Source organism: Dryobates pubescens, chromosome 10, assembly GCF_014839835.1.
Source record: "Dryobates pubescens isolate bDryPub1 chromosome 10, bDryPub1.pri, whole genome shotgun sequence".
In the NCBI taxonomy this organism is placed as follows: Eukaryota; Metazoa; Chordata; class Aves; order Piciformes; family Picidae; genus Dryobates; species Dryobates pubescens.
The window spans coordinates 5,506,508-5,522,714 of NC_071621.1; the positions used below are offsets into that span (position 1 = coordinate 5,506,508).

The 16,207-nt window shown below is 42.8% G+C and overlaps 1 protein-coding gene across 1 annotated transcript; it reads right to left on the reverse strand.

Annotated features, from left to right (window-relative positions):
* Window positions 1-3,804: 3,804 nt before the first annotated feature.
* On the reverse strand, window positions 3,805-13,913 carry ASMT (acetylserotonin O-methyltransferase). The gene is made up of 7 exons (XM_054164711.1): window positions 13,813-13,913; window positions 11,965-12,139; window positions 10,695-10,824; window positions 8,662-8,730; window positions 7,725-7,843; window positions 4,698-4,820; window positions 3,805-4,115 (listed from the first exon to the last, which is right to left on the reverse strand). The coding sequence occupies exons 1-7, from the start codon at window positions 13,882-13,884 to the stop codon at window positions 3,901-3,903; spliced, it is 903 nt and encodes a 300-aa protein (XP_054020686.1). The 5' UTR covers window positions 13,885-13,913; the 3' UTR covers window positions 3,805-3,900.
* Window positions 13,914-16,207: the final 2,294 nt, after the last annotated feature.

A 16,207-nucleotide genomic window follows, 5' to 3' on the forward strand; every position in this document is an offset into this window, starting at 1 on the left:
AAGCTCCATTCAAAATATTGCTCTTTTCCAAAACTAAGCTGGTTTGCAATAAGGCTTTTCTAAGGGGCTAGAGCATTGTAAGGGAGCAATGTGGAGAGTATTATGAGGTAAAACACATGCACACTGATAGCACCACACACCAGCTGGTGGGCAGGTCCCTAGAGGAGGCTCTGGGTGTAGGCAGGTGGAGTGAGGGAGAGCTGGCCCCTGAAGCCAGCAGGAAGCTAGGGGCGTGTACTGCTGACTCATATTTAGTCGACACTCCACCAACACCTCCAGGTCCCTCTCCAAGTCACAGCTTTCCCAGCACACAGTGCAGATATACAGTATGTAAGAAATTTGATTCATAACCCAAAACAATATACTCTTTTTTTCATCTTTTTTTTTTCCTTTTTTGCAAATCAAAGGCAGAATTACCAAGACAGGAATTCTCTGAAGTTTATACATGCAGCTGAAGCATGCTGATCATGACTGGTCTGTCTACCTGGTTCAGGAAACAGTGCAGCCACATGAGCAATCAGTGGTCTGTGGGTATGCAGAAAAACTCCAGACAGGAGTTTTGGGGTTTTTTCTCTCAGCATACTTCATTTGCCGCTTGGTACAGTCAAAATAGCAAAATAATTTGTCTCAGCATTTGTTTTTTTTGGGGAGTAGAGGGAATAAAAGACCTGGTCAGTCTCATTTCATAATTTATATTTGTTACTGGATGCTGCAGGATGTAGCACCTTGCTGTGTCTCGAAAGTCAGCAAACATTCAGGACACATTACTCAAAGGCTGCAGCTCCTAGCAGAGCTACCCTCATGACACACAACTCACAGGTAGGGAACACCACACAGTAACTGCAGCTTAAAAGGGAAGTCTTCAAAACCAGTTGCTCCAACTCCTCCTATGTAATATCCTGTAAATATCTATAGGGCAAGATCATAGAATCACCAAGATTGGAAAAGACCTCAAAGATCATCAAGTCCAACCTGTCACCCAAGACCTCATAACTACTAGACCATGGCACCAAGTGCCACATCCAATCTCCTCTTGAACACCACAAGGGATGGTGACTCCACCACCTCCCCGGGCAGGCCATTCCAATGGCTAACAACTCTCTCTGTGAAGAACTTTGTCCTCACCTCCAGCCTAAACTTCCCCTGGCACAGCCTGAGACTGTGTCCTCTTGTTCTGGTGCTGGTTACCTGGGAGAAGAGACCAACACCCTCCTTACTACAACCACCCTTCAGGTAGTTGTAGACAGCAGTAAAGTTTCCCCTGAGCCTCCTCTTCTCCAGGCTAAACAATCCCTGTTCCTTCAGCCTCTCCTCATAGACCACGTGCTCCAGGCCCTTCACCAGCCTCCTTGCCCTTCTCTGGACATGTTCAAGAGTGTCAATGTCCTTCTTAAGTTGAGGGGACAGAACTGGACATAGTACTCAAAGTGTGGCTGAACAAGTGCTGAGTACAGGGGCACAATGACTTCCCTGCTCCTGCTGACCACTCTATTCTTGATGCAGGCCAGGATGCCATTGGCCTTCTTGGCCACCTGGGTACACTGCTGGCTCATGTTTAGGCAGCTGTCAATCAATACTCCCAGGTCCCTTCCTTCCTGGCTGCTCTCCAGCCACTCTGACCCCAGCCTGTAGCTCTGCATGGGGTTGCCGTGGCCAAAGTGCAGCACCTGGCACTTGGATTTGTTGAATGTCATTCTGTTGGACTCTGCCCATCTGTCCAGCCTGTCAAGGTCCCTCTGCAGAGCCCTTTTACCCTCTAACAGATCAACTCCTGCTCCCAACTTGGTGTCATCTGCAAATTTACTGATGACTGACTCAACCCCCTCATCCAGATCATCAATGAAGATATTAAACAGGATGGGGCCCAGCGCTGATTCCTGGGGGACACCACTAGCAAATGGCTGCCAGCTGGATGTGGCACCATTCACCACCACTATTTGGACTCAGCCCTCTAGCCAGTTCCAAACCCAGCACAGAGTGCTGCTGTCCAAGCCACAAGCTGACATATCACAACTTGCCTCCCCCACTTTCCAAAGGCAATACAGCCTCTTTTTTTTCCCTTAATTTGTTCAAGAGCTGCTTGCTCATCCAGGCCGGTTGCCTTCCCCACAGGCTCATCTTTTGGCACATGGGCACAGCCTGTTCCTGTGCCTTCAAGAGCTCCTGCTTGAAGTAGGTCCAACCATCCTGGACCCTTTTGTTCTTAAGGGCTGCTGCCCAGGGAACTTTCCAAATAAGTTGCTTGAACAAGTTGAAGTTTCTCCTCCAGAAGTCCAAAGTGAGGGTTCTGTTACTGCTCCTCCCTATCTCCCTGCATATTGAAAACTTCACTCTCTCATGGTCACTGCACCCTAGGCAGCCTCCTACCATCACATCTCCCACCAGCCCTTCTCTATTGGAGAACAGCAGGTCAAGCAGAGCCTGACCCCTGGTAGGCTCACTGAACAGCTGTATCAGGAAGCTGTCCATACACTCTAGGAACCTTCTGGACTGCCTCCTCTCTGCTGAGTTAAGTTCCCAGCATATGTCTGACAGGTTAAAGTCACTTACAAGGACAAGATCTGATGATCTTGAGACAGCCTCCAGTTGCTTATAGAATATTTCATCTGTCTCCTCATCCTGGTTGGGTGATCTATAACAGACTCCAATCAGGATGTCAGTTTTGATAGTCCTCCCTCTGATTTGAACCCACAGGCACTCAATCCTTTCATCCTCAACCTCAAGTTCTGAGGCATCAAGAGATTCCCTAATATACAGGGCCACCCCTCCTCCTCTTCTCCCTCACCTGTCTCAACTAAAGTGCTTGTAACCCCCCAGTGCAGTACTCCAATTAAGCGAATCATCCCACCATGATCCTACTTGGGCATACAACCATTACTCGCACAGAGGCTCATGAACTGTGCTCTGTTGCTTTTAAGGATGAGAAGGGCTATTATAGCCCTGTGATTTGATTTTGATATCATGAAATATGATAAAAGACAAACTTTTCCTTACTGAGGCTACTTTTTCCCTATGCTCCTTCTATAATCTAAGGAGCTGTAGGCTGAATACAGAGACAACTATCTCAGGACCCTCTAATATACGGATGAATGTGCAAGAGACTGACTTTCTGGTGCCTTCTCCAAATGTTTTTCACTCCAGCAATCTATAATTCTGCTTCCACGAATGGGGTGGGTAATGACAGGCTTTTCTTGACCAAATTATTTAAAGAAGTATCAGAAGTTGTGCAATAAAGGCTTCCACAGCAAGTAACTGCATGACTTGGCTGCATCACATTTTTTTTCAGCTGTTATCTCAGGACCTGCCCTGTAAATGGCACCCTTGGGCTTCAGCAAGTCATCAAGCTACAAAATGATTTTTTTGTAACTTAAATCAACATCTAGAAGAAATAAAAGTTTAATATAAGTGTTCATGCCAAACTCCCCAAGGCTTAGATGAGATTTTTCCTGGAACTCTGAAAGCACTAACCACAGGGAGACATAATTTTGTCTGTTTATACTATAGCAGTTCCCCAGGAATAAAAATTCAGGAAACAGAACTCACTACAGGGATCAGTTTTAATTTGCAGGAATTTAAGTAAAAACTCAGCTTTGCTTTTGTCAGATACAGTGTTAAAATTGGAAAGAATGAAGGAATCTGAAGGACACATACTGCACATTTCTTTTGTGAGTTCTTTCTTGTGGAACTGGTGTTTTCTTTCTCTTCTTGCCAGATCCAGAAGAAAACCCTAGTCAGGCTGCCAGACTCAAAATCCATTCATGTTCAAGACTTGTCATTAGTGATTATTCCAGCTTACTAAAAAGCTGGCTGTCTTAACTAAAAGCTAACCTGATGATTTCCTTCTAAGAAAATATCACATTTCTCCACTTATTCTGTCCTGTTAGGTACAAAAAAGGGGTACTATTGTTTCCTTCCTAAAACAGCATCATAGAGTTTTCCTGTCCTCTTGACTTGAATCTCTCCAAAGCCAGCTGCCTCAAGAAGCTTGCTGTACTCTGCTGATGTTCGCTCTTTCCCTTCTGTCTGGACCAGCATATTCATTGAATATAGTTGGGTTTCTAAAGGCCCACTTTTATCTTCATTCAGAAGTGATTCAACCAGCAGCACTCCACCACCTGGTTTAATAAAGAGAAAGAAAACACATGCTGAACTCTGAGAAGACAAAGTATTTTTCATCTGAGTTACTAGGCCAGATCCTAACCTTTAGTTTCAGGAAGAAGCAGGCTCCACATGAAGTTTGTTTCAGCATTGCAGAAGACAAAAGACCAAAAGCATTAAAGTATGCCCCTGCTTGGCTACCTAGGTACTGGTGTACCACATATATGGCTGAAATAGAAATTTCCCATTTCCCCCAGGTGAAATCAAGGTGCTGATTTTGCTGACAACCTGGCTCCATAGGCAGCCTTTTCAAAGCTTGGAGGGTTTGATGTGAAGCTTAATGGAATTTTTACTATGATATATATGCCTATGCAAACAATACCCCCAATACCCCATCCTTACACCTGAAGAACACTAAAAGTGGAAGGAGAACTTAGACAGGTCCCTGTTTGGCTCAGCTACCCATGGCTGGCTTAGGAACACAAAAGGCTGAATCAAGAAACCACTACACTGAAAATCCACCAAAGAAATTGAGCATCAAGACTGATGTGCTCCACATGACTGACAGGAGTCTCTGTTCTTCAACAGCTCACACTTACCAGGTTTGCAAGCGTTGTAAACTTTTGCCAGTAGCTGCCTACATTTGTCATCATCCCAGTCATGCAGTATCTTGGATAAGATATATAATTCAGCTTCTGGAATCGAATCATTGAAGAAGTCTCCTGTAAAGCAACAGTACATGTATTAAACAAAAACCCCAAAACACGGGGGGCCGAGTTAAGCAAATAGTTTCCGTGCTGTCCAGTTTTAAAGACTCTGGGCTTGCCATGTCCATCACCCACATCAGACAACAGTTACCAGCTAGAGTTTTTCTGTGGCACTGCATAGCGAATTTAGTTCTTCAGTTTCAAGAAGGTCTGGTATGTTTAAAAGCATCAGCTCATCTGAAACAATTTTGGATGCACAGCAAAGCATTTGAGTTCTAAGTGACAGGAATTCAGATTCATGAAGTGTTAAGAAGAGGACACGGTTTCTGTCATGGGGAAAAAAAAAGAAAGCATTTTCCCTTATCTAAGCAAATTTTTAAAGAAAGCATAATGCTACATCCTAAATCCATAGAGAAAAAAATACACATCTCTCACCTACCAGCATTAGCCTTTTGTTCAGCACTTAGTGTACTGCATTGTCTCTGCATCTTACTTTGTCATTTCCACACCCATTTCTTTGCACCACTGGCACACATCACATTTCCTGTGTTTCTTCATCTCTGGTTTTATATATCCCCTTTCTTCCTCTCTCTGTGCATCAAGCAGTATCAAGTCATTCCAACTTTTTGATGACTTTTGTAAATACTTCAAATTATATCTTCCTACACTGATTTTCATCATAGATGGTGCAAAGATCATTCAAGGTCTATGGAGTGGGTAAGAGGAATATGGTCTAGCTCAGCCACATTCAAAGCCTGAAATATCTTAGGACTTAAAAGTCAATCAATTGTAATCAGAGAAGGAAAACCCCTAGTCTGGAGCCAGGCTGGCACCCAGCACATCTGCCAGGAAATCTGCGCAGGAGAAAAGGGAGCGTTAAAAAGATTTATCACAGTATCACAGTACCGTAGAGGTTGGAAGGGACCTCAAGAGATCATCAGATCCAACTCCCCTGCCAAAGCAGGATCACTTAGGGTGGTCTGCACAGGAATGCATCCAGGTGGGCTTTGAAAGTCTCCAGAGAAGGAGACTCCACAACCTCTCTGGGCAGCCTGTTCCAGTGCTCCGTCCCCCTCACTGTAAAGAAGTTTCTCCTCATGTTGAGGCGCCCCTCGTTGGGTGCCAAAAAAAAAAGGAGTGTGGTGGGTTGAGAGGAAAGGCTCTGCTTTCCCTCCCCCACTGAGAAAGAAACCGCGGCTAAAACTCAGTCGGAGAAATGAGAGTATATTTTACAAGGAAACAGATTATATGTAGCACAACAAATACAGGTATTTTACAATATATACAGGAATATACAGCAAATAAACACAGTCAGAAACCAGACCCCCCACACAGGGGGCTTCCCCCTGTGCCCCCTTCACCCCCCTACCTCCCTTCTCCCCCAAAGAGGTAGAAGAAGAGAGAAAAGAGGGGTTAGCACAGCAGACAGAGGCCTATGGACAGGGAGTTAGTTTCTTATCTTAGTTGGCCAGAAGCCCAGAAGCAGATCCAGCCGAAAGGAACAGCTAAGGAAGAGAAACTGAGAGAAAGTCCCAGCTCCCCTGGGTCTAACAATCTCACCTCCCACCTTACTTGGCCAATGACATTCGTTTAGAATACCAAAATATTTTATAAACATTTAGCCAGTGTGCCCCTTCCTTAAAGGCACAGCCTCGAACGGTCACAGATATCTTCTATGTTCAAGCTTGAAACTCTTGTTTCTTGTCTTGCTAGGCTGGCATGCCATGGCAGGTTTTCAAAACTGAAAAGCTTTTTTTTTTTTTTTTTTTTTTTTTTTTTTTTAAGTATTTTTGTTTTTTAAGATATCAGATAGTTCTGTTCAGGCGTAAAGAGCTTCTGGATAGCTGAACAACTCTGTGTCTCTGATAGAAGGCAACTGCAGATGCACAACTGGAACAGCCCTGTGGTGGTAATGAGCTGTAGGCCTGGGCTGGGGAGGCTGAAATGTGGGACACTGCCCACGTAAGGAGCAGCTGGAGATCTGAGTGTCCAGTATGGTACCTCTGAGCAGAGACAAAAGGCTCAGAAGCAATAGCTGTGGCAACACTACACTGTTGTCTGTACTTACCTGAATGGAAAGCGATCTGACACTCCTCAGGGGGAATAAATTGCTTTTTGGCAACTTGCACGACGTTCGGCAGATCGTAAATTGTGACTCTGGAATTTGGATACAAAGAAACACACTCCTGGGCCAAAGCTCCTCCACCTCCTTTGGGGAGAGCAAAAGAAGGTTACTGCTAATAGAAACCATGTGATTGTTGCTGAACAGGCTGAAGAGATGCAGGCAACAGTGCATTCAGTCTTAGGGAAGCTGAAAAGGTACTTTTGCTCCCCAGGTGTTGCTGAAAGTGAAGAGGAGGGACAAGACAGGCCACTGCCTCAGTCTGCTCTGCAGGAAGTCCCAAGGCTTCCAGCACCCAGGCCTACTAGGTCAGCCTCAGCCCTTACAACTCTTGTGCACCTACTCAACCAGACCCCATTGTAGACACAGGAAGCTGGGAAATGAAAAACTGAACCAGTCACTGGGGAAGCAATGATAGAGGCCAGAGGGGAGCCTTACTCAACCCAAGAATCCTGATAGCACTCAGCAGTGCTGGGACAGTGGGATGTTGCAGGGTAAGAGGTTGAAGACAATATATCAACACTGACTGAAGGCATCAGAAGAATGTATTCAAGCATAGCAAGAGAAAATGTCAAAGCTGCCATGGGCCTGGGTTCAAACAAATGAGACTCTGTAGAGAAAAGCATTTAGCTTACAAATGCTTTCATGACTCTCATATTTTTTTTAACTAAAACAAATCTGTGAAATACTCCTTTTATTGCTTTCCATAGATTCATCCATCATTGGAATACTTTTTCTTTTCAGAGCTTGTACAAGAAGACAGTTCAGAGGCTCGTTAAAGATCTACTGATGCTCACCTCCCAGATCATAGATCTGTGTGAAAGTGGAAAGGTCAAACGCAGCAAGAACATCTCTGCCACATATACTCCATACTGAGTTCTGGCCAGCCATGAATTTCACCATTTCTTCTTCTGATCTAGTAATGCAGACACAGTACATAGAAAAAGTAACTTCCTTGGTGATTCCTAACATAAAGCGGTCATTACAAGTGTTGGCTTAAACACTGTTTTCTGTTTTTCTTGATGCAGAAAACATTCTCTTTGCCTATCATCCAACAATATCTAATCAACTAAACTCGTTGCTGTTGTTTGGTTGATAAGATGGTGTTGGATGATAGGTTGGACTCAGTGATCTCAAAGGTCTCTTCCAACCTGGTTAATTCTATTCTATTCTAAACCTATCTTGAGTCTTATTGTAGCAAAGGGTATAGCTATGCATTCGTGCATTTAAACAGGGAATTAAATTAAGACTAGTGAAGTCTAACAGTGTATTATGCTGCTAATTCTCAGTCTTCTAAGGGATTTTTTTCCCTTCAGCTACCATTGCCTCTGTGCCAGAGATCTGTGATAGGTTTTTCAGATTAGAATAGAATACATAGAATACATAGAATAAACCAGGTTGGAAGAGACCTTCAAGATCATCGTGTCCAACCCATCAACCAATCCAACACCGCCCAAGCAACTAACCCACAGCACCAAGTACCCCATCAAGTCTTCTCCTAAAAACCTCCAGTGATGGCGACTCCACCACCTCCCCAGGCAGCCAATTTAGATACTCCTACTCAAAACATCAGACAGTGTTCCAATAGTGGATATTGCTGAGAATTAAAAACACTGCATAAAGTTCCTGATGAGCTTGATTCTCAAATCATCATATTTAATGGTCCTGAGCCATAATGAAAAACATTAATTTTATCTATGATAAGAACAGCATTTCTATGTATTTATAGATTACCTGTACATTGCTCCAAAAGGGTCATTAGAAGAAATGCCAAAAGCTCTTTCATACTGGTTTCTTCCTTCTCTAAAATAACAACCAAAAAAATGCATATGATGGTGGATTTCTCTTTCTTTTATCATAGTATCAGAGTATCATAGTATCAGTCAGGGTTGGAAGGGACCACAAGGATCATCTAGTTCCAACCCCCCTGTCATGGGCAGGGACACCCCACACTAGATCAGGCTGGCCAGAGCCTCTAAACACACCTCAGAAATGTAGTTTCTGCTAGTTCATCATGGTGGAAGAATATATGCCACCTTGATTGTAATGGCTATAAAGGTGCCCTGCCCCAAAATATGCTTTCACAAGAAAGGTGTGCTTTTCAAGACCAGGCTGGATGGGCCTGGTCTACTAGAAAGTATCCCTGCCCATGGCAAGGAGATTGAAATTGGACAAGTTTCAAGTTCTTTTCCCACCCAAATTCTGTGATTTATGGGAACACATCTTAGGTACAAGACTGGTACAATCATTACCATCACACACACCATATTTGATCATCAGTTGCACATATTAGAACAAGTGGGACTCCAGCCCTATATTAAACTCCTATACACCTTTGCAACAAAATTAATCTTAGTACTTGTAAAACCACCTAGCTTGCCGTGGGACAGGAAGGCAAGCTGATTTAGCATGCCTCAAGACCAAAGTGATTCACAATCAGCAGGTGTTCATGCTAAGTGAAGATTCATTATGCTGGCCTGCCAAAGAGCTGAAGGAGGGAGTTCTATGAAGACAAGATGGCCCTGTTTTGGGTAAAGCTGTTGAAGCAGGGCTCAAATAACATAAACACCCTACTTCAAATGTGCTTTCAAGGGCCAGGGTGTGCAAGACCCACCTTTGCCTAACTAACTCTGATTTTAAAGTTGATACCCCTCAATATGCTAATGAAGAAAATCAAGTACATGCTAAATATATATGACTATGTTACTCAGTTTTCCTCCCAAATCATATTAAACATCACCTAGAAGGCAAGGACAACCTGGGCTTGGGTGTAAAACCCATGAGAGGAATTTTTCAGTGTGCTGCCCCTGTCATTGGGAAGCGTGTGTGCTGCTGCCACTGGCACCAGAGTCAGTGAATGGAGGCACAGTGTGGGCCAGCACAAGCACACACCGCCACCAGCTGCAGCAGCAGCAGAGACTGGGGAATAAGACAGAGATGAGGACAGTCAATGGGCTTTTCCTCCACCCCAGACAGGGACACCTTTTTTGGTGAGAACTGTGCCTTCAATACACAGCTGAGCTTTTACTGCATTACTGTTTGACCCATTGCAAAGGTTTGCACCTCTGACTGCGTTGGATGTTATCCAAGATTCACTAATCCTGAGATCATCTTTGCTAACATTTCTATTATATTAGAGATACAGAAAAGGTTTGCATCTCTGGCTTTGTCAGATGCCACCCAGGATTTATTAATCCTGAGATCATATTGCAGTCAGTGTCTTTATCACCAGCAACCCCGAATCTGTAGTATCTGTTGCTTTGAACAATTAAACCATTTGATTGCCTTAACTTCTGAGCTGAGTCAGATTAAGTCCTTATTGAGGCATTGAAAAGTGGGTGCAAAAGCTAATTTTGCCAAATAGTTCCAGCAAGAGCCCTGAGCTCTGAGACAGATGAATATTCGGGGTCTAAACATGACAGTACTATCCATCATTATTCATTATTTACTTTGTTTGTGTCTCCTCAGGCAAGAGCCTCTGTAAGGATCAAGTGCTTTCCTGAAGGTCAAACACACACAAAAGTCTCTAGATCATCTCCACCATCAGAAGGAAAAGGAAAAGAGGAACAGAAACAAAGAGAAAACAAGATAAAAATAAGAACACATGCTGGCCATGTTAACAGCCAAAATTATCCGATCTGCTGGGGTTTTTTTCCTAAGTACCAGCCAGTATCTTCATTATGCCCTTCTTCAGAAACACACCACTCAGAGCAGACACACAGATGCTGCAAAGCAACCTGCAGCAGGCAGTGCAAAACACTCCTTACCTCACAGCATCAGCCAAGTAGTGCCAGCACAGGTAGACTGAATTGGAGTAATACATAATAATATGATACTGAGACTTGGGGCTTGATTTTGTAAGGTAGATGTTGGAGATTTCTGTGTTTCTGTAGAAGACTAAAGGGTGAAATAAATATATTTACTAACACATATGATACACCACATTGCCAAGCCTATTATACAGCATGGTATTTATCACCAGATAGCTAAGTAATCAAAGACTCAACCACACTGATTCTATGCTCAGTGTTTCCACTACAATGAGCACTGGGTGGATTGCCCATGAGCTGCATGAGGTATATTGCCTCATTCAATTTGACTAAACCCAACCTACCTACACTTATTCCAGCACCAAACATTTATTTCAATAACAGAAAGAGGAATACCTTACAAGTGTCATGATTTATCTATTGGCTTCTGCTATCAGAGGAAGCTTTTGGTATGCTCTGTTTAAATGAGATGCCATTGCAGACAAGTCTTTTTTTCCAGCCAACAAGGTCAGCAAGTGCAAGACAAGTCCCCAAAACAGCATGCCAACCACACCTACCCTCTCTGTTCACTAGGGCAAGACATTCTTCAGACAGGTGAATTCCTAAAGGACTCACTCCCATTTCCACCAGTGCACATGCAGTGGTACCACTCACCCTAAGGGCTGATATACAAAAAGGAATATAAAAGACACATCTGCTCTCCCTAAACTCACTGGAAACTACTGTAAGGATGAAAATAGGGCATGGTAACACAACTCAGATCAGGGGACACAACTTGCAAAACTCTGGCTAGTCCTGATCAGCTCCCTTCTGACCATGTGCACTCAACAGTTCTGATCCAAGGGCACACCTACATCACCTCTCAGTTCAGATCAGTAATCTACCAAAATACTCATCCTGAAGGAAAACAAAACACATTTCAAAATGATGGTTTTTTCCATCCACCCTGACATCTCAGGGTTTAAAATCATGCTGACACCTCAGTGTTTTCTTGAAAACAGCTCTGAAGAGACCTCAGATATCTTCTTCAAGAGTGTTGCACAGAGAAGTTTAGGGATATAGAGCTCTTCACCTGGGCTTTACACCTTAATCATGCAGACATTCACTGCTTCTCTTTCAGCTGGAGGGGGTAGTGATCCCAAGTGATTCTCTCCTCCTCTAGCTACAATACTGGCCTAACACTAGATACCACCTCTCCCCACACACTTTGCCTCACTTTCAAAACAATCAGAAGTTTAAGACTTTTAGCTTCTTCTGCATTTATTACCTCCTTCTTGTGTCAGCTCTACTGCCAGAAGCTTCAATCCCACACAGGCATCCAGCAGTCTTTCCATCCCTGTGGAGCTGGTACCCAAGCGTGCAGCAATGGTATCTGAAGACATAGCCTCTCCTGTCTCCAGCAGAAGATCGAACACCCCCAACTCACAGGCAGTGAACATAACCTGGGGGTAAGGCAAGGTGGGAGTGATCAGATGAAAGCACCAAAGCCTACTGCATTACTAAAGATGCTTTGTTGGAGAAAATATACAGCTAATATTATTTCATTCATGTAAAATTTTATTTCATCTAAAGAAGCTCTATGACTAAAATGAAGAGTCTCTGAACACTGATAATACCATACAGTGTTTGCAGTGTAGCTTTTTTTTCCATTTATTTTCCTTTTCTGGTGAATCCAGGCAATGTTTTTGGCTCACAAATGTTCACATTTAGAGATCAGGGGTTAGGCATGAATGTTCCTGCCTTTCCCTTAGTTTCAGGGAACATTTGCACAGTCTCTCACTTTTTGCTTGGAGAGTAGAAAGGCAAGACTGGATGATGGTCAGCTTTTCTATTGTTGTTTTTGCTCTTCAATTAATAATCTAACCTATGCTCCGGTGAACCCTGAAGACTCTCCTGTGGCTTGCAGCAGGAGAGAATATCTCACTCTATGGACCCTATTTTCAGAGACTGACATGCGTGACCAGAGTTTTCTCCCTGAGGCAAGGAGATTCCTTTCAGATAAAAGGACTGCTTCTTGTGGGTAAGCAGAAGTTCCCTGTCTTTTCATGGAGAAGGTATGTAACATCTTCAGGAACATCCTTCAACTTTCAGACATTAGAAAAACATCTTTCTTTGGCTGTGTGCAATCAAATTTACAAATACTAGCCTACTTCTCTGTCCACATAAGCACTCCTAAAACAGTAATAAAGGCATCAACTTAACTGACTGCCTGTGTCTACAATGATGATGGTTCCATGGGAACCTCCTCTTATCCTAAGTAAGAACATTGTTTAACCAAAGTTGGGATAATTTCTCATAACCATAGCACCAGTGTGAATTTGGAAAGCAGTGGGTATTCCTCTTTCTCACCAAGCAAAAGTACTTATTATCATTTTTTCCTCTCTGTACTGTCGGCTCTGCCTTTCAGGAGCATTGGGATGAAGCAGTATTTACACAACCCAAAGAACATTCCTTCTGTTACTATATTGGCCAGAAGTGAAGTAAGGGAAAGTAGAAAAGGTAACTAAATAGTAAATGAGGAAAAAACATCCAGTGTGCTGGATAGCATAACGTCATGCCCATGTGTTTATACATACAAACAAATGACATCAGTGAACAATAAGAAAAGTGGCACTGGTTCTGCTTTGTGCCTTAATCAAATGCTGTTTGGTAAAATGATCACTATACCACTCTTTTGCCTGAAAAGAGGCAATACATGGATGTTCTTAAGCTTAGCCTTCTGTGCAAACACATACAGACAAACCACGGGAGAGGGAAGGAAATTATTTGAGAAAGTATTTGAAAACCCACATGCTTTGCATGGTTTAACAGGGAGGGGGAAAGGGCATTCAAACCAGCTCTCCTGTTCCTCAGACTCCAAAACTGAAAAGTGAGAAGTAATCCCACTGCGGTCAGAGAGATTTCAATAAATGCTATATCTATCCTGAAGGGTCAGGACACTTTCAAATACTTATTTCTTTTCAAATGTCCTTCCTGTCTAGATGAGCATATGGGATGCTTTCATATGAGATGATTTTCATTCTAAAGACATAATTCAGGACCTAAAATGAGATCCTTGAATATTTATGTTTGCATAGTCTTAGACATCTATCCAAGACCTAGTTATAGTTCTTACCTTTGAGACTAAAAATCCACTGTTGTATTGCAAGATTAGTTGAGGATAGTCAAGGTCTTCCATGGAACCCATCTTCTTTCTGCGCTGAGGCAGAGATTCTCTGGTCCTCTTATTTTAAATAAGCTTCTTTCCACCAGACACTGAGCACACCATCTCATTTACTTAATCTTATTACTTCTGAGAAACACACTGATTACAAAATGTGTTAGCTAAGTTACTCAGCTTCAGAGGGTCTTTCTACCAGGTTCAGCTGTTTCTTTAGCTCTTCCATCATCAAGTAGCAGGCTAAAAAGCAGTGCAGATTAAAACTTGCATTGTCAGCTCTGCAGTCAGTTAACACACTGGTACTTCAGAAGCACTGGGAAGCTTGTAACAAGGAAAACAGAAATCAGCACAGAACAGCAGCAAGAACCTGACCTCAGAGCAATGCACCAGAGTTCATAAATCAAAGCAGTGTTACTCAGGGTTTGATCAAAAGTAGCCCTGTTTCATTGGGCTGGCTTTTTGATGCTAGAAGATTTCCCAAGAAAATATTTTTATGTCAGTCAACTACAAGACCCCAGAGGAAAGACAACAATTTGGCAAGACAATCCTTTGAGTGTAATGGGGACATTCTCAGGGTTTAAGAGTGAAGGAGTATCAGTTCAGCTCAAAGCACCCTCTGCATACTCCTAACGAAGCCTGGCATCTCCCATGGCCCTAATTCCACTCGTTCTTCACTCAGGAGTATGCCCCTGCATACTCAGCTTCTTAGCTTCAATATGCTGAAACATGGGCTCTGGTTCATGTACCCAGGGCCTCAGAACATACCCATGCAAGGAAAATGACTGTCAATAACTGCCTCATACCAAACAAGACCTGCCAAAGAAATAATCTGAGAGCAAAGTTCACAGAAGTAGCTGAAGGAGAAGAAAGCATCCCACTACCATATGTGCCTAGAATAATATGCACCCAGGTATGAAAAAACAGGGTGTGCTTCCCTGTCCTGTTTTGCAGCAATGCCCACAGAAAGCACAAAAGACATACAGGGGTACAGCCAGATGGGAGATGAAACTTGCTGGGATTGACACAGGTTCAGCTGACCCATGTTGGGTATGTGACAGGTTGGACTTGATGATCTTTGAGGTATTTTCCAACCTTATTGATTCTATGATTCTATGTCGCATTCCCCAGTTCAGAAGGAGCCAGTCCCAAGAGAATCTGTAAGAATTTGTTGTGCTGTTTTCTCACGGTGACTAGTTTGCTCTGACAATGATCACTCAGGTGTAGCCTACAAGGAATTACTGCTATGGACCACTTTCCTCAAATGACTGAGCTCCACATTGGTAATCAGATATTACTGTGACATTTAGTACAGATGCATTAAAGATTCATGAGTACATAAATATTCAGCTCTTGAAACTTGTAGTTTTGACTAAATAACAGCCAGCTACGTGCACTTCTGTAGGCTAGCATATCCTAAAGGGCCATAAATTCACTTTACTTAAGGCAGTTATAGGGCACAAAAGGCTCTGGTAATAAAATGACCACACACTTCATTAAATCCACTTGAAGTATTCTTTCAGTTATGACTAAATCTGTCTGTTGAGGACACCACATGTAATCATCTAATGGGATTACTACTGGTAGGGAGATGCAGGGGAGGACAGTCACAGATAACCCACACCAGACAGATGCAAAGCCACACAAAGAGTGCTGCTGTTTCAAAGTGAATTGCTAATGAGGCTTAAAGCCAAAGCCTCTTATAAGCTGCAAATGCATTCATGAAGATGAAATTGCAGTGGATCACTTTGTCTAAAAACCCCCATCAAGGTTTTTGTCATAGTGCTTAGACCACATAGAGGTGAAAGCTGTTATTTTACCTCCATGATTCTATTTTGGTGATGAATGCCATTTGCCAAAATGACTCACTACAGACAGACACCACACACATCCATAAAAAACCCAAATAGGTCAATTTTGCATAACATTTGAAAGTAAGAAATTATCTGTGAGCAAAGCATAAGATTTAGCATAATTAATGTGGCTGCTAGCAAGAAGTGACAGATAAGACTAATCACACATGCAACCTTCCTTTTAAGCAATGGACACAAATCTCAGTAAGAATCTCAGTAATGCCAGTATGGAAACAAATGCACCTCACTATCATTAGTAAGCCTCTAAGTATGCCTAGTTTATAACAGATTTGCATCAGATGGCCTTGAAGTGCAGTAAGATAATACAATTTGTGCCCAGTTTTGCTTGTTGGGTTTTCTTTTAAGAATCCTAAAAGCCAAGATGCTTAAGTATCATATTTTTCCTTTGGAAGTTTTAACAAAATGTCAAATTTCAGTGACATGACTATTACTTCTGTCAGTTTTTCACACCAACCATTTTTACTTTTTTCTTGTTTAGA